We start from the raw sequence: 14,551 nt of genomic DNA on the forward strand, positions 1-14,551 counted from the left end.
TAACCTTCAAAAATAAAACAAAATGAATAGCCAGGTTAAAAACAAATGGCAAAAGACCTGAACTGACACTTCACCAAAGGTATACAGATGACAAAGCATATTAAAAGCTGGTCCACATAATATGTAATTAGGAAACTGCAAATTATAACAATGAGATATCATTACACACCTATTAGAATGGCTAAAATCCAAATCACTGAACTCTAATTCATCATTGGTGGGAATTCAGAATGGTACAGCTACTTTGGAAGAAAGTTTGGCAGTTTCTCATAAAGCTAAACCCTCTTAACATAAGATCCAAAAATCATGCTCCTCCAAATAAATGCACATTGCTGTGAAAGAAGTCACTATGAAAAGGCTACGGTATGATTCCAATTGTATGACAATTTGGAAAAGACAAAGCTATGGATACAGTAAAAATATCAGGGGGTCAGGGATTGGGAACAGAGAATGTCAAATAGGAGTACAGAATGTTTAGGGCAGTGAAACTATTTTTGTATGATTCTATAATAGTGGATACATCTCTATACATTTGTCAAAACTCATAGAGTGTGAAACACAAAGAGTGAACCCTAATGTCAACTACGGGCTTTCAGTGATAATGATGGGTCAATGTAAGTTCAACAAATTTACCATTCTGGTGCAGGGTGTTGATAGTAGGGGAAATGGGGAGGATGGAAGACAGAATTTGGGAACTCTTACTTTCTGCTCAATTTTTCCAAAAGCCTTAAAGCTGCTTTAAAAATCTATTAATTACAACAAAACCATATTCTACATAGCTGAACACCTGAAGCAGCAGTGGCAGTCACTTTTTGGCAAACCTCCAATATAGAATTTAACATTCACATCTGTATTCAAGGCATCAGGAATGCTGAGGGTGTCCAGGGCAGAGCACAGCAATCAGTGGGACACAAGTTAATTTAGTTGTGAGCTCTCCACCATTTCTTCTGTGTTGAGAGTGTTCAAACCAGGTTACTTCTTCTCTTCCTGATTTTAACTAATTTCTCCACCATCCTTTTATTCCTAGAAAACAAGTGAGAAAAGAATTTTTAAAAACTTAGACTAAGATAACCATTCCATACCAACCCCTTGGAAATGAGCAATAAAATAAGGAATCTACTTCTGGAGTTCCTAAGTAGTTAGCACCAGCACCCTCACCTAAGAATGGTGGGTGAAAGAATTCTACGTCTTAAACAAAGAAACAAGATTGTCCACTTAATATCAAGCCTCACATTCTGTATACTACAATTGGTTCCACTTCCTTTATCTTTATACTGTTCCTTCTCTTCCCACAGTTTCTCCCACATCCCCTCTCTGTTCACACATGCTCATGATTTTCCCATTAAAAAATACCAAAAAAAAAAGAAGGGAGGGAGAAAGGAAGGAAGGAATGCAGGAAGAAAGGAAGGAAGCACCCTTGATCTTATTATTTCAGCTAACTGCTATTTCCTTCTCACTCAGGTGGTACAGATTGTCAGTATGTTCTGCCATAGTCCTTCACATGCTCTAACTTGTCACTATCACATTTCTGCATATACTGATCCTCTCAAACTACTCTCAAAAATGGCACCAGTTATGTCCTGAATTGACATTCTCAACAGCACTGCAGCTGTGGCCTGTGTGGCACAGTTGGTTGGAGTGTTGTCCCAAGCACCAAAGCGTGGTGGGTTTGATTCCCAGTAGGGGGACATACCCAAGTTGTAGTTCGATGCCAGGTCCGGGAATGTGCAAGAGGCAACTGATCAATGTTTCTCTCTCTCTCTTCCTCTCCTTTCCTCTAACATCAATTAAAAAACAAAACAAAACCCCAAGCAAACAAAACAACCAGCACTGCATTATTCATAATCTTACATGGCCATCTCACTGCCAACCATGTTCTTCAGAAACTCTGCCCATTGCTCCTTTTTCTTACTTGTTTCCCAACCTAAAACTGTACTTTTACAGTCTCCATTGTTCACCTGCCACTGACTTTCTTTAGGGTTCTTTCCTATGTCCCTTTTATTTCCTACATACTCTTATGTACAATTTAAATGCTAATGACTCCCAAAAATGTTTCTCTATAAACCCATTCTTATCTCAGACATCTAGGCCCATGTCAAGCATGTCTCACATGTCATATTCTTCACCACTGAACTGGGGAGACTTCTGCCTTTCCTCCATCTAATAAGATAGCACCCTTCCTTTTACTCTTTTATCTCTTAAATTTGTCCCATTCCTCTTTAAACTTTTTGCCAAGTTTATAAATTATATCTTTTCAGAATTATTATAGTAATCTCTTACTTACCCTCCAACCTAGTTTTTGTTGCAAGATTACAATCCACGTCCTTAAAAAAGCCTTAGCTTCCCTCGACACCCATCTCACATCACCTCCACCCAAACCCATCACCAAAAGCTGTTATTAATGGGTGAACATTAAGAGTTCTATAGTCTAAAAAAATAAACAAAAAAGAGTTCTATAGTCTATAGAAAATCTAAACCAGTGCTTGTGTATGCCCAATGCATATTTTCCTGAACAGTGGGTGTATAACTATTATTATATTCTCAAGGGAGTCTATGTCCCAAAAGTGACTGAGAAATTATGACTCACCAGATAATATTGACCTATCTGCTTTTTTTAAGTATGTCATGTTCTTTTATTTTTAGGTATTTGTATGAGCTGTTTCCACTACCAAATGCCCAAATTATTATTTTCCAACTGATAAGATCTTCCTCAGTGCACGTAATCCTTTCTGAAGTTTCCCTAAGCTACTCCATTTATTTCACAGTATCTCTTTTTTTTAAATTTAAATTCTTTATTGTTAAAATATTACATAAGTCTCCTTTCCCCCCCATGCTACATGGATTTTGCCTTACTAATTTTCTTAACCCCAGCTAAATATCTGGCATAACAACTTAGTTTCTTAAAACAGATCTCTAAACTTGAGAAAATTAATATTCTAACTTGTCACATACTTTAAGATTGCTAAGAAGCACATACTTATCTGAGTTCTAATCCACTATCAAGTTCTTTTTCCTTCCTATGTTTGCCTGATCTATATGGCAAATTAAGAAAACAGTATGTTTGACCATTTGCTTTCTCCTACCATCTAGACATACAGAAAACATATTTAAGGGTTACCTCTTAACACAGTCAGGGCATAACATGTTATCTTCTAGGTCTGGGGATGGGAAAGTACAGGCCGGTAAAAGTAAGAGAGAAATCATCTTCGTGGGAGTGTCAGGCACCCAGGTCTGACCTGCGTGGAACTGCAGGCGAACCCAACCCTTTTTGTTTGCTAAGCGATGTCTGCCATGGACCACACACCACCTGACACCTGGGGAGGAAAGAGAAACAAATATAAACAGTGAAGAGCAAGTAATTGCACCCCAATCCAACCTCTCAGCAACTCACTCTTGACTTTGCTCTTATTTTCTGTTGATGGATTGATTGAATGAGAAGCATGAAAAATGTAGACCAAAAGACATTATACTCTTAACTTCACAAATTATATAGCATGAGGGATAACAATTACCTTTTTAAATGCTTGCTAAATGGTTTACATGTATTCATAAATTTATTAAGAACATTTATATTTACCTTCTATCACTTTTCTTATTTAAAAATGAAGTAACTGAAGCTTGCAGTGTTAAATATTATAATTTTTTCAGAACCAAGCTATGGATCCAGGTATTGATTCACAACCCCTTTGTCTAACTCAGTGGTTCTCAACCTTCCTAATGCCGTGACCCTTTAATACAGTTCCTCATGTTGTGGTGACCCCCAACCATAAAATTATGTTCGTTGCTACTTCATAACTGTAATTTTGCTACTGTTATGAATTGTAATGTAAATATCTGATATGCAGGATGTATTTTCATTGTTACAAATTGAACATAATTAAAGCATAGTGATTAATCACAAAAACAATATGTAATTATATATGTGTTTTCCAATGGTCTTAGGCAACCCCTGTGAAAGGGTCGTTCGACCCCAAAGGGGTTGCGGCCCACAGGTTGAGAACCACTGGTCTAACTACTATATTGTACTGCTTTAAATATAAAAAAACAGGCAAAATGATCTTTGCTGAAAGGCCAAGGAACAATCTAATTGAGGAGAGGGATATTTAAGACAAAACAAGGAAAGATATCGAGTGTTTGAAATTGAGAAAGAAGCAGTCACCGTGAGCTCAAATATTCATAAAAACTCCCATCAGACTGTAAAACAATAAAGATTATGTTTAGCACTATATACCTGGTGATTAGACACACTCTTGGATCACAGTAGATGCTTAATAACTGCTAAATAGAGAGGTACTAATGCCCTAGCTGGTTTGGCTCAGTGGATAGAGCATCACCCTGCAGACTGAAAGGTCCCACTTTCGTTTCCGGTCAGGGGTACATGCCTAGGTTGCCGGCCTGATCTCCAGTATGGGGCATGCAGGAGGCAGCCGATTGATGATTCTCTCTCATCATTGGTGTTTCTGTCTCTTTCCTTCTCTCCCTTCCTTTCTGAAGTCAATAATATATATATATATATTTTAATTATATATATTTTAAAAAGAAATAAATAGAGAGGTACTAAAAGGATGAATAAGTGTGAAATGCTACTAGGTCATATGGCACATTAATGAAAATTAGAAAGAGGTGTTGTTGTTGGGTAAGCAGTTCTTCAGAGACAGCTATGTAACTGGACAGTGCTTTTGGAAATTAGCAAAACAGTGCCCATTCCTTTTCATAGGAGGTTGTGCTACTTGGAGAGCAGACAGTAGGCCAATTTCAGCTTCTGTCTGTCTTCCTTTTAGCTGGGTTCCTTGTGTAATGAACAACATGCCTTACAAGTCAGCCCTGGATAAAAGAGGAGCCAGAATACTTTTGGAAATGATGTGGAGAGGAAAAGAACTCAAGCAAAAAAGAACGAGGACTTTTGCTGACCTGAGCTAGGGTCAGCTAGAGATGAAAACAAAAATATCAAGGAGAGGAGGAGTTGGAGGAAGACAAGGCTAAGTTATTCTCAAGATTTCTTAAGAGGACAGGGGCCCCAAACATTTTATTATTGCCTGCTTTTTAATGTGCCAAGTTGTATCTCATAAGTCTCACAATCATTCTATGAAATACAATAGTTGTAATCTTCATTTAATAAAACAGGATACCAGGGTTTATGCTAATTAACTTGCCAATGCGACAAACCAAGGAAGTCATAAAACAAGAATCTGGCCTGGGTGCTCTCCCTCCTGGAAGCACGCCTGTGCCTTTTTCTTTCCCTTTCTCTTCCTCATCACCTCCAGTCATATTAGCATTAGCTTCCTCACTCCCAAGCTCCAAGGGTCCTTCCTTTACCTCTATAACTTGTTTCCAAAGCCCAATTCTTCTAGAAATTACTTTTTCTACCTCTGTAATTTACCCAATAGTTGTTCTCTTACAAAAACAAAGAAGAACCTGGTCCAGCTGGCATAGCTCAGTGATTGAGTATCGACCTATGAACCAGGAGGTCATAGGTTTGATTCCCAGTCAGGGCACATGCCCAGATTGCAGGCTCGATCCCCAGTGTGGGCCCATGCAGAAGGCAGCTGATCAATGATTTTTCTCTCATCACTGATGTTTCTCTCTCTTTCCCTCCCTTCACTTCTGAAATATATAATATCTTAGCCCTAGCTGGTTTGGCTCAATGGATAGAGCATCAGCCTGCAGACTGATGGGTCCCAGGTTTGATTCCGATCAAGAGTGCATGCCCAGGTTATGGGCTTGATCCCATTGTGGGGCATGCAGGAGGCAGAGGATCAATGATTCTCTCTCATCATTGATGTTTCTATCTCTCTCTTCCTCTCCCTTCCTCTCCGAAATCAATAAAAACATATTTTTTAAAAAATCTTAAAAAAAATAATCTGAACCAGGGCTGTTCAAATCCCCACACTATGCTATGAAGAAAGCCTTGAGGAAAAGGAGAGAAAAAGACCTCAGGCTGGCCCTAGCTGATTTGGCTCAGTGGATAGAATGTGGGCCTATGGGTTAAAGGGTCCCGGGTTCGATTCTGCTCAAGGGCACATGCCCGGGTTGTGGGCTCAATCCCCAGTGGGGGGCATGCAGGAGGCAGCAGATCAATGATTCTCTCTCATCATTGATGTTTCTATCTCTCCCTCTCCCTTCCTCTCTGAAATCAATAAAATTATTTTTAAAAAAATAACAGACCTCAGGCTGTGGCTGACCACATTATCAGATTATGCTTTTTCCCCACTTTATACTTCTGCTTAGTCATCAGAAAGGGTCAGCACTCTATGACCTGGCTTAGAAGTTCATCCAGCAAAACTTGACTATCAATCAAAAGGTAAGTTTCCTATGAACCTAATATCCAATCTACAGATATTTTAACTAACTCTTTTCCTTGTACTACCTTTCAATATTGGACTAATAAAAGTTAACCTTCTTTCTCTGGAATGGCGCTTACTGTTTAAAGTTGATCTTACCAGATGTTTGCAGCAGAAAATTCTCAACAGAAATAGGAATGCTGTATGAATTCACAGCCTTAGATAGCGAGCCTCTTGCAGCAATTCTTGACCACGCTGCCAGCATGGCCTCACGAGCTGAAGTTATCACTTCAACTGTATTGGTCACTTCAACGGTATTGGCCACTTCAACTGTACTGGCCACTTCAACTGTATTGGCCACTTCAACTGTATTGGCCACTTCAATTATACTGGTCATCTCAACCGTATGAGTCTCTTCCTCTCTTTTGCTCATCTGATGACTTTTCTTACTCCTTGAACTCTTGGTCAGTTTCCCGGAGCATGACTGCAATGTGGCCTCCTCTGGTGTTTCAGCAACATTCTGCAAATGGCATTCATGATGAGTATTACGTGAAGTGCTACTACCATAATGACTTCTATATCAATTTGATCATTCTTTATACATTTACCCAAGTGGGTCAGCATGGGAAAGGTTTAGGAATGTTAGTTCCCTTAGAGTAGTGGTTCTCAAATGGAAGAAATTGCTGATTGCTAAAACTGTGAAGGAGGAAGCGGTGCTACTAACATCAAGTGCATAGAGGCCAGGGATGTTTAGTCTGCTAAATATCCTAAAATACACAGGACAGCCTCCAAACAAAAAGAACTTATTTGGCTCAAAATGTCAATAGTCTTGGTTGAGAAATCTTGCCTTAGAGCAAGCAAGGTTGAGGAGAACCTTTTTTGGACCAAGGGCCATTTGAATATTTATAACATCATTCGCTTAATACAAATTCATGTTGCTATGAAACAAGCTCCTAGACAACCTGTAGTTGTCTTGGCATGGCCAGATGAAATGATATCGTGGGCCTTAGATGGCTGTACATTCCTCACCCCTACCTTAGAGGTACAACACACTAGTATGTGGAGATGCTGGGAGAGGAGGAACAATTCACAGTCAGAACTCACCTTTACATTGTCTCCATGCTTCCCACTCACTCGATTTTTTTTAAAATAAGCGTTTTCGCTGAGCCTCAGATAAACCTCTATTTTCTAAGAAATTTAAGAAAGAGAGAAAAAGCAAAGTTTGCAAGACTTTGAATATTTTCTCTGAGTGGCAGAAATTCTCACCAATGTACTCACCCTACCATCGGTACTCAAATTCAATTGTTGGCACCAGTTCCGCAAAGTGTCGTGACGCACTTTATTAAATGATGGCAAATTGGTCGGCAAGGGAAGGATTGGTTTTGGGCAATCTTTGAATTGTTCATTCATTTGAGAAAGATTAACTGAGAAAAGAAGAAAACCAAAGTAGTAATAATTTAAAATTTGTAAGATTCTTTATAATTTTACTAAGTTCTCACTTATTTCTTATAACCCAATTTATACATATCGGTACCAAATATTTGTTCTCATATTACAAATAAGATAACAGATTCAAGAATAAAGGACTTGTTCAATACCACATATCCAATAAAATGACAGACTTGAGACTCAAATGTACATTTTGATATTCAAAATTCCATGTTTTTTAAAAAATATTTTTAATTGATTTCAGAAACATCAATGATGAGAGGGAATCATTGATCGGCTGCCTTCTGCATGCCCCCTAGTTGGGATGGAGCCCAAAACCCAGGAATATGCCCTGACTGGGAATTGAACCATGACCTCCTGGTTCATAGGTAGGCACTCAACCACTGAGACACACTGGCCAGGCTCCATGCTTTTTACACTAACATAGCAACCTGTTGTGTTTATGGCCATCAACACAAGCTGAATAGAACATTATATTGGATGGCTCCTCCAAATGTCTAGATCTTGGACCAATAGGAGTCCAAGAAAGCACCCCAACCAACAATGGTCATCCTGTTTTATTTTTCTCTACTCAATCTGCTTAGCCATAATTTGTCATTATGTACTTTATCATCTGAAAATACATATTCAATGCCTTATATGAAGCACTAAGGAGATAAAGGGTTATGATATTAAGAGCTGCTAGATATTTGATCAGTTAATTACTCAACCTAGCAAAATATTACATGTTTTTCAAAATGATTTTATCTTCCTAATACTCTATGATCTCACTTGTATATGGAATTTAAAAAAGCAGAACTCACTCATAGAAACACAGGGTAGAGTGGTGGTTGCCTGGGGTTTGGAGGTGAGAAAAATAGGGAGATGTTGATCAAAGGGTATAATTTTTCAGTTATAAGATGAATACGTTTTGGAGACGAATGTACAGAATGGTGACTATATTAACAATATTGTATTGTATGCTTAAAAGTTATTAAGATAGAAAATCTTGCCCTGGTCGGTGTGGCTCAGTTGGTTGGAGTGTCATCCTATATGCAGGTTCCTAGTCAAGGCACATATCCAGGTTTTGGGTTGGATACAGGAGGCGATTGATTTCTTTCTTCCTCTTTCTTTTTTTTTTTCTCTTTATTTCTCTCTCTCTCTCTCTCTCTCTCTCTCTCTCTCTCTCTCTCCTTCCCTTCCTCCCTCCCTCCTCCCCTTCCTCCCTCCTCCCTCTCTCCCTTTAATCAATAAAAACATCCTCAGCCCTAGCTGGTTTGGCTCTGTGGATAAGAGTGTCAGCCTGTGGACCAAAGGGTCCCAGGTTTGTTTCCAGTCAAGGACACATGCCCAGCTTGTGGGCTCGATCCCCAGTAGGGGGCGTGCAGAAAGCAGGGGTCAAAGACTCTCATTGATGTTTCTATCTCTCCCTCTCCCTTTCGCTCTGAAGTTAATAAAAATACAATTAATTAATTAAAACATCCTCGAATGATGATTGAAAAAAAGAGTAAATCTTAAATGAATGTGTTAATTAACCTTATTTTTATAATCATTTTACAATATATATGTGTACCAATCATCACATTGTACATCTTAAAATTACAGTATTGTGTAAATATCTCAATAAAGCTGGAAAAAATTAGTCTTTGTAAGAGGTATGTAAAGTATGTATTAACCAAAATGAAGAGAAGGGTGAGGGTCATGGGTTGGAAATTTGAACTTCTATTCAGTTGCCCCATAAGACTATGCTCTGTCCAAAACACTCCACATGCTGATTTTTGTGTGTCTTAAAAGCAAGGCAGTACATAGTGCTTAGCAAATAACAAGCATGGGAGTTAGAGAACTCTCTTATTACAGGTAATTGAGGTGAGCTGGGCTTTGTATGGCCAAAGAAGAGAAAAGAAAAATCCCTTTTTCCTGGGCTTTCCAGAGCTGGAGGAGTGGTACACTGAGCAATCCTTATCATCACACCTTTATCGTTCGTCCTAGGCGCTGTCAGTTTGCCGTCTGAGGTTGAAGAAACACTTGGCTCCATTTGATGTTCATGATGTTCCTCGCTTATTGGAACCAATGTGAGTATCACATTTTCTTCTTCTAATTCATCCTGAAAGAAATCCTGAAAAGGGTCAGTTACCAATTTTCATTTGATGCATACAATTAAACTGCTTACTTTCAAATCACAACTAATGAATACAAAACTGAGAAGGTGATGGAAAAAAATTACTGAGATTTCCTTAAATATGATGTTACTAGCAGACCCTTTACTAGATTTAAAAAAAAAAATGAGAAAATGGATAAAAACAGATTTACAAGTGAAAAGAGGAAATGGAAAGACCCTACCCGGTTTTGCTTAGTGGATAGAGCTTTGGCCCGCGAAAGGGTTCTGGGTCTCATTAGGACCATGTGCTGGAGGCAACCAATCGCTGTGTCTCTCTCACATCAATGTTTCTTTCTCTCTCCCAGTCCCTTCCACTCTCTAAAAATCAATGGAAAAATATCCTCGGGTGAGGATGAACAAAAAAGAGGAAATTGAAGCGGTTTTCGGAAACCATTCCCCTTGTGGTCTTCCTTTCCATCAACTAAAACACTAACTACTTTCATTTTATCTCCGAAATCCGTGTGAGATGTGTTGCTGCCTTCCCATCTTCCATCACATGATTTGCAACTCAAGCTATCATTAGCTCTCACTGGCAGATGCAAAAGTCTTGTTATTAAAAACCCATTCTAACTCCACTCTTTCTTTAGATTGCTCTCCTGCCTGCTTAAAATACTCCCATCGCTTATCATTGCTTTCTGAGTAAATGACAAAACTCTCTCATGTAGCCTACACGACACATCCCTGGACACTGTGGTCCTGCCATTCCAGCTTAAAAGCTTTCCGAGCTCCAGCCATATTGGCCTTACTTCAGCCCTGACCTGAGGAGAGAGCATGCATCTGTTTTCCTCCCTTTGCTATCACAGTAACTAACACAGTGCCCAGCACGGATTGGGCACTCAATGTTCTTCAATGATCTAATGACTGAAAGGTGAACTGGACAGGCAGGAAGTAACATTTACTGGTTTTGTAAACATGCACTATGCTAGATGCTTTCTGTATTTTCTTGCTTAATCCTTATAACATACTTGTACTAATTTATTAGTTTTCCTATTTTACAAATTAGGCCACTAAGTCTCAGGAATTAAATGACCAATGCCACAGAGTAACACATGCTTCAGTAAATCTCTGAACTTAGCTTTTTCTCTCAAAACCATCCCAGCCCTAATGTAATACATTTTTCCCACAGCAGCCTAGTGGCATCTGAAGCAGCCATCCCTTTTCCCTATTTAAATAATCTCAACGACTTCCTGTAGCTTGCATAGAGGGATTTTACATTTGTATGCCGCTTTTTCAAAGCACTTTCACACACATTTAAAAAAGCATTGACATTATTACTCCACTCTAGAGATAAATGGGGGCTCAAAGCAGCTCTATGACCTGCTTATAATCATATATTTAATGTTGGCCAATTCAGTCCTCGTCTAGCCTGGTACAGCAGCCCTGAAAATACCCATGAAACCTCAATTATATCCTCTCCTCCAGTCCAGGGTGACCCAAGCCTGGTCTGGAAACCCATTTGATACCAAGGCCACTGGGATTACATTACTTCTCACTCCTGTAAGAAACGAATTGGTCCCTTCATGTTTGTCCTTATCCATGTTAATCTTTCCCATGTTCTTGGTACAGCAGCTCTCCTTCTTTTCCGTCTTTATCTTGTTGACCTACAACATGCCTTTCTGCAAAATAAATCTCTTACTTTGCTCTATGAAAAAGAATCTTTGCTTCTCCTTTCTACTCTCGCCCAAGTAGACAGAGCCACAATCACGTGAAAGAAAATAATTAACCACAAAGAATGTCCTTACACCCAGAAGTTAAGATTCGTGCATGGCAAGAGCAAAACATAAGTGAGCTCCAGAAAGGCCTTAAAAAGTGAATCTGCGGGAAAATTAATTTTATTTGAACTAAACTTACCTTTTCGCTTCTTGAGTTTGCCATTTCTAGGAGCACTCAGAGGAAGGTGATGCCAGCAGTGTTGAGGATACGTGCAGTTTACTCCATTTAACCACAGGGTTTCTAGCCTGATTTCTCTTTTTATAAGCAAATGTCTCCTTCTACTTCCTGTTTCTCAAGAGCTCTTTTCTTTCTCTTCCCAAGCCCCGCCCTCCCACCATTATCTGACCGGATGATGTTTTTATCAGTTTTATGCCCTATCTTATCTTACTAGGCGATCTTGGAATTATTGGGTAATTAATAGCATTCAGGAATTTTTAAAAAGAGAGATTTTTATTTTTAAGAAATAAAGACTTGGGGTGAAACTGGAAAAATTCTTGAAGACAAGTTACAATTGACCAGAGTAGTTTCAAACATTTCTCAGAGAATAGCAGTGATGGATTGAATGACATTATTATGGAAGGAATAAAAAAAGATTCAGAGGTATTTTGTAACTGATTTATGCCCAGGGGTGTATCACTCACTGGGAAATTAGATTTGAATTGTAGGGCTTGAATAACATAATCCCTTCTGGATTTAGTTCTAGATGTAAATATTAAGCTTGCAAAACTGGGGTTTGGCTGTTTAGAAGAGGAGCAGCAAGAGCCAAAATATTAAGGCAAGTGATGAACTAGTGAATGCTGAAGGAACTGCAAGCACGTGGGAATCACTGGAGCATAATGTTGGAGGCAGATGTGACAAGAGGTGACCCTGAAGAAGCCACTCCAAGGAGCCAGAGCCACTAAAGAAATTATTAGCAAACATTATGGCAGCTTTGTCATGCAGGGGTCTCACGGGGCACTTTCTCTGCCCTAGGAAAGTGGTTCAGTTCATTAGTCTCAGGACCCATGGAGCCCAGATCAGTTTAATTTAGTTTATATGTACTAAATTCAAAATGTGGTCTGCAAGGGCTCGGCTTCAGTTTACTGGAGAAAAGATTGAAAAAATAATTATGAGACCACACCCCAGATCTTCAGGATGTGTGCTTCATCAAGCCTTCAAGGTAAAGAATTACTTAAAGAAAAGTCACTTAAAAGTCTGGAAGCATAGTCTAGATCTGGGTGTGACCAACGCTTTTGTATTAGGCAGATAATGGTTGGAATCCTGACTCCTTTCTTTCAGATTAGAAACTGAATCAACCCATGGAAATTCAAGCAGAAAAGCACTCCACCTATCCACTCAAGGAGGTGGGGGGAGGGGGGAGGGCGGCCTGGTGGGCTTTACCTCAGTAATTTAGAGAGGAACTGACCTGGTAGCCTGACCTTATCTCGGTGCCTTAAGCTAGTCAGAACTTCAAGTGGGAAAACTATTTTATTACCACTTTTTTTTCCTTAGCATTTATTACAACATAATTATCTGATTTGTTTTCTTGAGGTTTGTGTGTTGGTTTTGGGGTTTTTGTTTTTCTTTTTGAAAATATTATATTATGGAAAAGTTCAAACACGTACAAAGCAGACCCTCTGTATCCATCATCCAGCATCAACAACTATTGAGTTCTAGCCAATCTCATTTCATCTCAACCATGGAAGGAACTACCAGACCTCATATCATTGTATTTGTCAATTTGGGGGCAGGAGACTTTTTCTACGTATAATTATTGTTAGGCCCATGGGGCAATACAATCCTTAATGGCCATTTGCAAGCTTCCCACCACAGAACAAAAAACCAGGTTAAACTTGCTGGACACCAGGAATCAGGCCGTACAAGGAATGGAAACTGTCCTGAAGGCACCTGACTGCACACCTGCATTCCATCCGCATTCCAAGCAGCCTAGCCCCCAAACCCAACTGACCACCAGTTTCCCGCCAGTGACTGCATAGAAGGGTGAAGCTCCAGGTCCTGGGGGCTGCCATCGTGGACCCAATGTCTACTTGACTCGGTGCTGTGCAGCCCTTCCCTTTAGATATCCCATCCCCCACCTCCTTTCCCCACATAACTTCCATTTTCTTTAATCACCATCTGAGATGGCTATTTAGCCTACCTGGGTGTGTTAACCCACCACAATGCTAACCCACCATGTTCACCTTTCAATTACAATATCTTTTTTATATCTAAAAGTAATGTTATTTTTGCCTTACTCAATTTGGCTCAGTGGACAGAGTGTTGGCCTGTGGACTGAAGGGTCCGGGTTCGATTCTGATCACGGGCATGTACCTCAGTTGCAGGCTCCTCCTCAGCCCGGGCCCTGGTCAGGGCTCATTCCGGAGGCAGCCAATAGATGTGTTTCTCTCACATGGATATTTATCTCTGTCTTTCCCCTCTCTTCTACTCTCTCAAAAAATCAATGGAAAAATATACTCGGGTAAGGATTAAAAACATAAATAAATAAAAATAAATAAATAATTTTATTTTTTGTTTAATCCTCACCTGAGGATATTTTCTCCATTGATTTTTAGAGAGAGTGGAAAGGAGGTAGAGGGCGAAGGGGGGAGGGGGAGAGAGAGAAAGAGAGACAGAGAAAGAGAAACACTGATGTGAGAGAGACACATTGATCAGTTGCCACCTGAATGTGCTCCGACTGGGTCAGAGATTGAACCTGCAAACGAGGTATGTGCCCTTGACCAGAAATTGAACCTGAGACCTTTCAGTGCATGGACCAATGCTCTAACCATTGAACTCACTGACCAGTGCAGTATCTAAAAATAATTTTAAATAATTATTTAATATTATCAAAACATCCAGGTTGACAAATATCCAGCAGTATTACAGAAAAGTAAGAAGCTAGGAAAATTTCAGGACAAATGGAATGGGGAAGCTGAGACAGATATTAAATGCAGTTTGTATCCATCAAGTAAATCCTATCTTCCCTAAACCA

The 14,551-nt window shown here is 39.5% G+C and overlaps 1 protein-coding gene across 2 annotated transcripts; it reads right to left on the reverse strand.

Annotated features, from left to right (window-relative positions):
* Positions 1-224: 224 nt before the first annotated feature.
* On the reverse strand, positions 225-11,794 carry DPPA2 (developmental pluripotency associated 2). Of its 2 annotated transcripts, XM_014530863.1 has the most exons (7): positions 11,719-11,794; positions 9,681-9,813; positions 7,560-7,705; positions 7,386-7,469; positions 6,441-6,801; positions 3,119-3,314; positions 225-1,023 (listed from the first exon to the last, which is right to left on the reverse strand). In XM_014530863.1, exons 1-7 carry the CDS (start codon positions 11,740-11,742, stop codon positions 963-965), a joined length of 1,005 nt encoding a protein of 334 aa, XP_014386349.1. In that variant the 5' UTR covers positions 11,743-11,794; the 3' UTR covers positions 225-962. The 2 variants fall into 2 exon arrangements, with proteins under 2 accessions (XP_014386349.1, XP_014386350.1); XM_014530864.1 differs by lacking the exon at positions 7,386-7,469.
* Between the last annotated feature and the right edge of the window lie 2,757 nt (positions 11,795-14,551).

This window comes from Myotis brandtii, unplaced genomic scaffold, assembly GCF_000412655.1.
Source record: "Myotis brandtii unplaced genomic scaffold, ASM41265v1 scaffold780, whole genome shotgun sequence".
Taxonomy (NCBI): Eukaryota; Metazoa; Chordata; class Mammalia; order Chiroptera; family Vespertilionidae; genus Myotis; species Myotis brandtii.